Source organism: Podarcis melisellensis (genome assembly GCF_964234715.1).
Source record: "Podarcis melisellensis genome assembly, chromosome: 13".
NCBI lineage: Eukaryota > Metazoa > Chordata > Lepidosauria > Squamata > Lacertidae > Podarcis > Podarcis melisellensis.
The window spans coordinates 33,497,062-33,506,899 of NC_138545.1; the positions used below are offsets into that span (position 1 = coordinate 33,497,062).

Genomic DNA, 9,838 nt, shown 5'->3' on the forward strand with positions numbered 1-9,838 from the left:
CTCCATAGGTAGTAAATATGTATTCTCTTAACTTCAAAATATGGTAAGCTAGCCCTACTGAGTGTGTGTGTGTGTGTGTGTGTGTGTGTGTGTGTGTGTGTGTAATTTTGCTGACTGGAGCCCTGAACCTTAGCCATAGTCTTGCCCTGATAGCACCACTGGGACGATAGGGTTCCTAATGGTATCCAGGGGTAACTGGTTAAGCAATTCTGAATATGATACTTGCACCACACATTCTCTGCTGTGCCTCTGGCTTCTCCTGTCTTGCATTTTAAATACTATTAGCTTTATTCCTTAAATTAAAAAAAAGACTAGTAACATTAATAAAGTTCATCTTCTTCGGAAACTTTTCTTTTCAAGTGAAAATCAGGACCCAATCTCGAAAGCCCAGGTGGTCCCTCGTTAAACTTCATTTGCAAATGAGTTGAAATGCATGTGTCGTACGCTTCTCTCAGACCAGAGAAACATCCTCAAATGAGGGCATGTGAAGAGAACATTTCTCTTTCATCCACCTCCTTATTTCTCGTCCCGTTCGCTGTCAGCAAAAAAATTGGGGTTTTCTGACAATGTGGCCCTTACTTTCTTCTTTTCCTTGAAGCGCCCTGAATGAGAGACTTTGACGTGTTTCCCTTTGGTGCTCTTGTCCACAATCTTCTCTAGCCGGGCGTTGAATTCGCGCTCGCTGCTCCCGCTGTTTCCCCCGTCAGCAAGCATACCCTCCTGTTGGTTCTCATTGTTGGTGACATCGTAGATATCTGGGCTTTCATACAATACTTTGGGGGTGGATTTTTTTTTCCGGAGAAAAGTCAGCTTCCACCAGCTATAATTGTTTTCCGCCATGGTGGCCAGGAATCGACACCCTTGAATGTGGGGGGGAAAGCAGATCTATTATTATCAGGAGGTGCCTCCAGACTGCTAGCCATTTTGCCTGCAAGATACAAGCGTGTACTGAAAAAAATGTAGGTTTGCACAACTGAAGGGGATTAAAGTACTCTGTTGCACTAGTGCAACAAACCCACATTAAAAAAAAGAAACACACTTCTAGGAAAGTGACAGAGAAATGCAAGGAAAAGCTTGAAATGAATGAGCAATTGACAGGAATATGTATAAACACCCCGCAGGCAAATAGGATGAATGTGAATTGTTCTTTGTTTTATAACCACCCCATAAACAAATCAGAACAAATGCTCAGTGAAGGCTGGATGTAGCCTAACCTCCAGGCAAGCTTTATGCAGAGAAATCAGGATGAATGTTCAAAAAACAGGTCATCTGCAGGAGCCTGAGGTTTTTGTGGCTTGGGCTGGTTCTTTCCCCTTAGGCTGGCCAGGGATTAATTCCTTAGAATTCCAAATCTTGTTTTGTTCCCCACACCCCAGAAAAAAATCCCAATTTCTAGTAACAGATTACACAAGGCAAATAGTTATCCTGAAGCCTCGAGGCCTTAGGCACTAACAGCAAGAGCCTTGGCTTGTGAGCTCAGCAGAATGGGCACTTAAGGGTAAAGGTAGCCCTGACCCTTAGGTCCAGTCACAGATGACTGGGGTTGCACGCTCATCTTGCTCTATAGGCCGAGGGAGCAGGCGTTTGTCCGCAGACAGCTTCCAGGTCATGTGGCCAGCATGACTAAGCCGCTTCTGGTGAAACCAGAGCAGCGCACAGAAACACCATTTACCTTCCCGCCAGAGCGGTACCTATTTATCTACTTGCACTTTGATATGCTTTTGAACTGCTAGGTGGCCAGCAGCAGGGACCGAACAATGGGAGCTCACCCCGTTGCGGGGATTTGAACCGCCAACCTTCTGATCGGCAAGCCTTAGGCTCTGTGGTTTAACCCACAGCGCCACCCGCGTCTCAGCAGAACGGGCACTTACATATTGCTGAAAAGGAGGAAACCTATTACTTTAATTTAAAAAAAGGCACAGAGCTGCATGCAATTTACATTGTGCTAATTTATATCCATAGGTGCAAATTTAGAAAGAATAACTGTAGTTTGACTGGAAATACAGCACATCTTGCCATGGTGAAGACTAAGGGACACCTGTGTGCCTGCTCAGTCTCATACCCTCCAAGTGTCCCGATTTTCCAGGGACAGTCCCAGAATAATGAAAGCCACCCTGGCTTCTGAATTGATCCCAGAATGTCCTTATTTCCTCCGCCAGTTTTGCCGTTGCCGAACTAGGGGACAGGGATGAACTGGTGCTTATTCCGAGCAATGGTGGGTGTGGCTTCAGCAGCTGCGAGGGGAGTGGCCTATCCATGGCCTATCCATGGCTGCCACAGCCAGCCTCCTCCATTGGGCAGCTCATAGCGGCTGCTGGAGAGCGGGCAAAGAGGAGGACAGGCTGCAGCTGCTGAGGCCCAGCTCCATGTGACACACTGGCTCTGAGGGGCAGGGCCTCCCTGGGCAGGAACAAAGGATGAGCAGTGCCAGGGGTGGAGAACATGTAGCTCTCCAGATGTTGTTGGCGGGGTCTGATGAGTTGAAGTTCAACAACATCTGGAAGACTGCAGGTCCCACACTCTTGTGCTAGGACTGCAACAACTATGTGACTTAAGCTTCATTGCCATAGGTAGATAGGAAGCTACCTTTTACCAGGTTTGTCCATCTATCCCAATATTAGCTACAGTCACAAGCTTGCCTGGGCCTCAGGTAGAGGTCTTCCTCATCACCTGTTAACCTGTTCCTTTAAAAAAAGAGAAAGAGATGTTGTGCATTGGACCTAGGACACAAGGCATGTGCTCTAACTCATCTTCTGCCTGTCCAAATCGAGGTTTGACCTTTACTTTAATATCTTAATCCTTGTGACCCACTTCCCCATCTTCTCTCACTCTGTTTTTCTCTTGCCATCTATTTCCTTATAAAGAAAGAAGAAATAACATGGTTTGACACAGTGGTAACCCACTCTAGACTCTTACGGTCCAGTTGTGAGTTATGAACTACAAACACAGCTGCCTGGGTTGCCCCAAGAAGATACAGTACATGGTCATATCCACACAATGTATATAAAACGTTTAAAGTATATGGCTTCCCGCAAAGTATCCTGGGAACTGTACTTTACTCCTCACAGAGTGGCAGTTCCCAGCACGCTTAACAGCTCCCAGGATCCTTTCAGGAAAGACATGTGCTTTAAATATATGGTGTGTGGATGTGACCTCTGTTGTCTGACGCAGAGTTACAAAAGGTGCCTCTGCTTCTCTCCCCATCTACATAAACGTCTTGGTGACTAGATCAGGCAGAAAATTTCACAGGTGCCTCTCCCCCTTACTGGCAGTATAATAATAAATGAAATAGCTAACATTTTCCTGCCTTTTCAGTACATCTAAAACCAGCTGCCTGAGATAGCCACCTCACTTTGCCTAATAATAGGCCCAGCCTTGAGTCAGCCCCCGAACCTAACCTTGTTGCTATGAGAACAAAATGAGCTCAAGGGTAGAATGTAACCTGTTCTGAGCACTTCAGAGAGGGTTGGGTAATATATGAGGGCTTAGATACACTCACACACACACACACACACACACACACACACACACACACATATAATGTCTGTGTGTGTAGGGACGGGGGAGAAATTCTATTTGGCTCACATTTAAAGGTAATACATAAATCAAAACATAGCCATCTTTCAAAAATCGTACCTCTCAGAATTTTGCAGTGCAGTTCTCTAGACAAGTTACATATACAAAAATGTACACACTAGAGTAAAGGGTGCATATAAATGCACATATTCGTGAAAATACTGTAATACACAAAATGCTTTTCACAAATGGGTATACTGTAATAGACAAAAATGCAAATAAAAATGTGTGTACAGTGTATTAAGAGATATTTGCATTGAAGTACTGATGAATTATTATTATTAAGTTTGCAAACTGATGTAAAAATTGGAATACTGAATTGATCAGTACCTGAAATACAGCTTTCCCTCCATTGTTACATTTCCCCAGCAAAGCATAGATAACTGGGAGTATGGAGTTATTCTAACGCAGTGGTTCACAAATCTCCCCAATGCTCCGGGCCTTGAGAAAATGGTTGAGGTTGTTGGAGAACCATTTAATGATTTTTCTGTCTGTTTAGTAATTATAAGGTGCTGTGCTAGATGCTGTAGAACTATGGTGGACTGTGAGCTACACTTTGGGAACCCTCTATTCTAGGGTGCAATCTCAATTCATGTAAAACTATGGTGGGACCCAGTAACCCTGACAAGCACTCTCCCTGAACTGAGGGCACTTCCAGATGATCTGTTTGCTGAGCATTCATCCTGATTTGTTTGCAGAGAGATTTGACAGCAGTGGCTACTTGATGAGCATTCATTCTGATTTGTTTGTGATGAGTTTAGATGACATTGCGCCAACGCAAGGAGGTTTGTTGCGCAAAACCTCCAAATCAACTATAACTGCACAACCTGAGTTTACCAGTACATGATTGAATCCCATTCAAAAAACAGTGACAATCTGGAAACATCCTTAGACATAGAAAACCTCCCAGAATTCTCTTTGGCACATAATGTTTCCATGCAGCTCTTTCTCAGTAGACATATTCATACGGAAGTGGTTCTAGAATGTTTCTGAATCTAGAAAGTTGAAAGACAGTGATGCACACTCCTCAACTCTCCCAAGACACCTTGGAAATTACAGAAGCCATCCTTGCTTCTGATTGGCTCCTAGTATACCCCATTTTGGCTTGTGCAAGAACACAGCTCTGAAAGACATGTGCTTTTGGATGCCATGCTCTCATGCAAGTCACGGGACTCGCCCGGGAGCACAGCCCCAAAAGACTTGCATCCTGGTTTCCCCCCAGGCATGTCAGAGGGTGTGAGTCCAAACACCCAGTATTTAAAGGGTCTGCAGGAGTGAGTGACCGACCATCGTTGGCTTGAAATCATTAATGTTATTATTTATTTGTTTGTTGGTCACTTGATCTTGCCCAAGGCAACCCAAGGAGGTACCCAAGGAGGTACCAGGGCAGGCCGGGGAGGCAGCTGTGATGGCACCCCACCGGAATTGCGCTGCCGGGGGTGGTACGCTCCCCCCGCATTCCTCTTCCTCCGCCAGTGCTCCTGAACAATCCCTATAGGAGTACCCAATGCTTTCTAATATGGTTGCTACTACCTCGCTCTACCTTGAAAGCAGACAGGACTCTTGAAGGGGGACAGTATATTGGATGTGCCATTTTTGTGGCATCTCTGACCTCTGTCACCACCGCAGGCACTCTTGTCAGCCCATGATGCTCTTCACACATGTAAACGCACACTGATCCACCATGCTGGAAAAGTTATGCTCTTCCTACCTTCTCAAAATAAGCCCCAACAATGTCCACATGTTCCACTACGTCACGTTGGCATAAGGTCTTCTGCAGCTATATCTGAGGTAATCTGGGAAATGCTTCCCTGTTGAAACACCAACCATAGACTTTCCCATGCCTGAAGAGCTTATGGTTTGTCCACATTGGGAAATGGCCTCCTCTCCATCGAAGAGCTTTCCGCCTGTAAATGCGGGGGTTTTCGATCCTGGCCTTTTCGGACTTTCTAAGGATTGAAAAACCCCACATTTAAAGGGAGCAAGGTGCTGGGCAATGCAGGAATGGGGAGGACATAATGTGAATACCTCTAAATTAATGGGGAGACAGGTTGGTGCAAATCCACATTTTGCTCTGGTGAGCAACTATGTTTACTGGCAGATCCCTCTGAAGAGGAGAAAGGGGCTAGCGCAGGTTTTTTTCAACCAGGTTTTTCAACCCTCCAGACGTTGCTGGACTAACACTCCCATCATCCTTGGCCATTGGCCATGCTGAATGGGGCTCCTGGGATTTGGAGTCAAACAACATCAGGCTGGAGAAGGCTGGGCTGGAGGGTCAAGCATCCCCTCCACCACCACCCCAGCTCTCCCAGAGATGGCTTGCTGTGTAGGAGTGAGTGGGAGGAGACCATCTTTTGCGCACACCACCTGTCTTTGGGCAGATTTACATTACAAATTTCAAAGTGGCTCGAAACTTGTTTGAAATGGGTTTAGCGGCATAGCTGCCTTCGCCTTCCCTGTAGTATGCAAATTGCAGTTTTATGCATGCCATATGGCATGAATTTGCTGTTTATAAGCCCTAGTATTTCTTGCAAAAATACAGTTCCTACGATTCTTTGGTAAGGAGAGGTTTGACAGTTAGACAGCCTTGGAACTGCCCTTTGAGTAGTTCCACCTGTCGGTTTATTGTGGGATTGGTGCTGCACAGATACGTACGTCTTTCACTGTGTCACCTGCATCAAAATGCCAACCTCATAAATGAGAGACAACATGGTGCACTGGTTAGAGTACTTGGACTAGGACCAGGCTTCAAATTCTCATTCAGCCATGAAGCTCACTGGATGATCTTAGGCCTGTCACAATATCTCTGCCTAACCTACTTGGCAGGGTTGTTGTGAAGATAAAATGACAGGAGGGGAAAGAGAACCTTATGATTTCTGTGGAAAACCCAGTACATAAAAAAATCTCATGGAAACAGTAACAAGGGAGGGGTGTTTTGACATGTACAATATTGTAATAAAATAAAATAAAAACTTGCAGGCATAAGAAATGCCAGCTTTCCTTTTGCTTGTATACTACTGTGCCAAGAGTTTATAAGAGAAGAGCGTATTCAACTTTAAAACATTGCATACATTAAAAAAACAACAACCCCATATGAAACAGTAGACTCAGCTTCATTGGCAAAGAAAAAGTGCTTTATACGTGTTGTTAAGCATTCTAACACTGTGACACCAGATTGTGCTGTGCAGTCCCGTTTTTGCTAACCCAATTTCTCATACAAAGTTTGAAACACGTTTAACTGCAACACTTCTTTCATGTGTCTAGATCCAGCCAGTGTTTTTCTAAAAACATTCACAACTTAGTACAGGCATTTGGGACAGCAGAGAAGCAGCTGAAGTGCTCATTGCCATTCATGTCACAGGTAACAACGTCCTATTGGACCCTGCAGGACTCACACAATTGTTGCAGTAGCAAGGGATGCATGAGCTGTCGGGGAAATTGCGTTTCCCCCAGTAAAGAGGGCACTTTGAACGGTGAAGAAATGTGCTATTTCTATCGCAAATCATATGGGCAGCAACTGTGCTTTTAATGTGCAACCCTTCCCCCCCCCCCAAAAAAACCACTGCATGGGAAGGATCTTAGGGCCATTTACCTCTTCACATTTTAAAGGTGTATACCTAAGATAACTACAGTATACTGCAAAGCATAGAGTGAGTACAAGTGGGGAGGGGAATTGTGTATGCCAGCACATCTGACATACATATTAAGGAGTCAGGACTGGCCGTACAGTACCTTCTTATCAAGTGTACCTTCAGGGGTTAATCCTGGTTTGCTGATGTGGAATATATTCAAAAGGCCATTACGTAGTTGATTTTTGTTTTCCCATTTTATCTCAAACGCACCTTAAAGGTCCCACCCTCACAACAACCTTGCATGGTAGGTTATTAAATTGTCAGTTCCTCTTCTGAAAGCTATTTTGAGTGATTTTTTATTCCCCCCCCCCAAGAGTTTAAAGGAACAGGGATAAACATCGTGTCATTGTGAAATTAGTATATAAAAGCAACATGGGGAAAGGAGTCAATGGCCAGTGTGCAGATGAACTTTTAGAAAGATGGAAATGCTAAGAGGTGTTTCTAGAGGTGAAATTAATTAAATCATAGGCGATTCGCTGTTATGTTTAAATTATGTACACGGTAATGAGTAGTGTTTAATGTTGCATGTTTGTGTGTGTACATTTTTGTCATATATTTTGTTTCCTCGTCTTATCTCAAAGGCAAGATACAGGTGTTATGTTGTTCTTATCTCAGGCTTTCTTTACAACAACCCTGCATAGTAGATTAGGCTGAAAAAAACTGTATCATCCAATGCCACCTAGCAAAGTTGAGGAGCTAGCAATGATGAGAAACCTGTGTCTCCCAGATCAAGACTCGGCACTCTGTCCACTGCAGTCCACTGGTTTTCCATCTGTTGCAGCAATCAATTAAACATTTGTGGAGGCGCAATGTCCCAGCGAGCCGTTCAAGTTTCCCTCTGCCTTCACCCCCCATGCCCCGTGCCATTACAAACATACCTGCTCTCTTGGACTTCTGAACTTCGTCTCTCACCGAGTAGCAAGTTCAGCCGTTATGGGAAAAGACCAACATGAAGAAGGGATGAGACGAGGTCCTGACAGTGAGGCAGGTCTCCGTGGCAAAACAAGCAGCCTTGGCTCTGGCAGCCAGTAGCAAAGTGGCTCTCACATGTCAGGTGTGCTGAGGTGCAACATACCTGTTCGTGCTGCGCCCCTTTCTCTCTCTCTCCCTCTCTCTCTATGTCAAGGTTAACCGGAGACTCAGCCACTCCTGTCTAAAGTAAACAGGAACTAACAGAGAGGCCGAGCTGAGAGAGTTCTGAATATTCATGATGAGAGAAATCTAAGCTAAGACATTTTGCTGCCGCTTTGTTGATGTCACCTGAGGAGACCAGGGGAGCACCAGGGCCTTTCGATTCCAGAATGGCAATTATGATAGCCTGTTGCAGAGAAGAAGAGGAGAGAGAGAGAGAGAGAGAGAGAGAGAGAGAAGGACGAGGCCTGTGGCACTTTAGAGATTAGTTTATTGGGGCAAGACTTTCATAGGTAAACACCTTACTTCCTCAGGTGTATGCTGTTGACTGAAAAAGCCAGAGGCAATATAGATAATATACATACACATACAGGGGCTGAGATGCAGTGGAATGTAAGGCACTGGGTTTGCAAAGATCACACCCTGATAACTGGGGTGTAAAATGGAGACGTTGGCTGGAACATCAAGGTGTGCTTAACAATTATATTTTGCAGCAAGGGAACCACCTGTGAGTATCTTCATTCACAGGGATGAGGAACCAATGTTATTCCAAGTGTTGTCAGACGTATAGCTCCCATTATCCCTGACTTTGGCCGTACTAGCTGGAGTTCAGCAACATCTTGAGAGTTACAGGTTCTCCATCCCTACTTATTCATGACACAGTGCCCAGGTTATTAGGATTGTTTCACCTGTGCATATACTGGCACATCTGAGGGATAGTTCAGTCGGTAGAGCATGAGACTCTTAATTTCAGGGTCATGGATTCGAGTATCACGTTGGGTGCAAATATTCCTGCATTGCAGGGGGTTGAAATAGATTCCTCCCCCCCCCCCCCCCCGTGGTCTCTTCCATCTCTACAAATTTGTGATTCTGTGAATTTCATATATTGACACTTGATTGCTGGCAATCAAATGTGTGAACCAACATCACTGAAAAAAACTGCACCCAAGAGATACTGATAACATTTATTTATTTATTTATTTATTTATTTATTTATTTATTTATTTATTTATTTTACCCCGCCCATCTGGGTGGCTTCCAACTGAATATTAAAAACACAGTACAGCATCAAACACTAAAACCTTCCCTAAACAGGGCCACCTTCAGATGTCTTTTAAAAGTAAGATAGTTGCTTATTGCCTTGACATCTGCTTGGAGGGTGTGCCACAGGGCAGGCGCCACTAGCGAGAAGGCCCTCTGCCTGGTTCCCTGTAACCTCACCTCTCACAGTGAGGGAACCGCCAGAAGGCCCTCGGCGTTGGACCTCAGTGTCCAAGCTGAAGGATGGGGGTGTGGGAACATCATTAATGTGGGAGTCTATTTGTGAACCTATTTGTGTGGAATTTGGCCAGAGTAAATGTAGAATGTCTAGGAAGTTTGGAATCCTCTGCCACAGGTATTTCTGCCCTTTCCATTTTCAGTGTCAGGTTTGTTTGTGTCTATCCCTTTCCTTCAATAGAAACCAACTTGATTTGCCTATGTAAAAGGCCGCAGGGCAT

General features: G+C 44.8%; 1 protein-coding gene across 1 annotated transcript; it reads right to left on the reverse strand.

The window, feature by feature from the left end:
• Nucleotides 1-264: 264 nt before the first annotated feature.
• Nucleotides 265-9,084, reverse strand: PRR15L (proline rich 15 like). Its single transcript, XM_081885722.1, has 2 exons — nt 8,087-9,084; nt 265-860 (listed from the first exon to the last, which is right to left on the reverse strand). The coding sequence occupies exon 2, from the start codon at nt 838-840 to the stop codon at nt 517-519; it is 324 nt and encodes a 107-aa protein (XP_081741848.1). The 5' UTR covers nt 841-860; nt 8,087-9,084; the 3' UTR covers nt 265-516.
• Nucleotides 9,085-9,838: the final 754 nt, after the last annotated feature.

Excerpts from the sequence above, each read along its gene's own strand:
- PRR15L (XM_081885722.1), bottom strand. The coding sequence starts at position 840 with ATGGCGGAAAACAATTATAGCTGGTGGAAGCTGACTTTTCTCCGGAAA.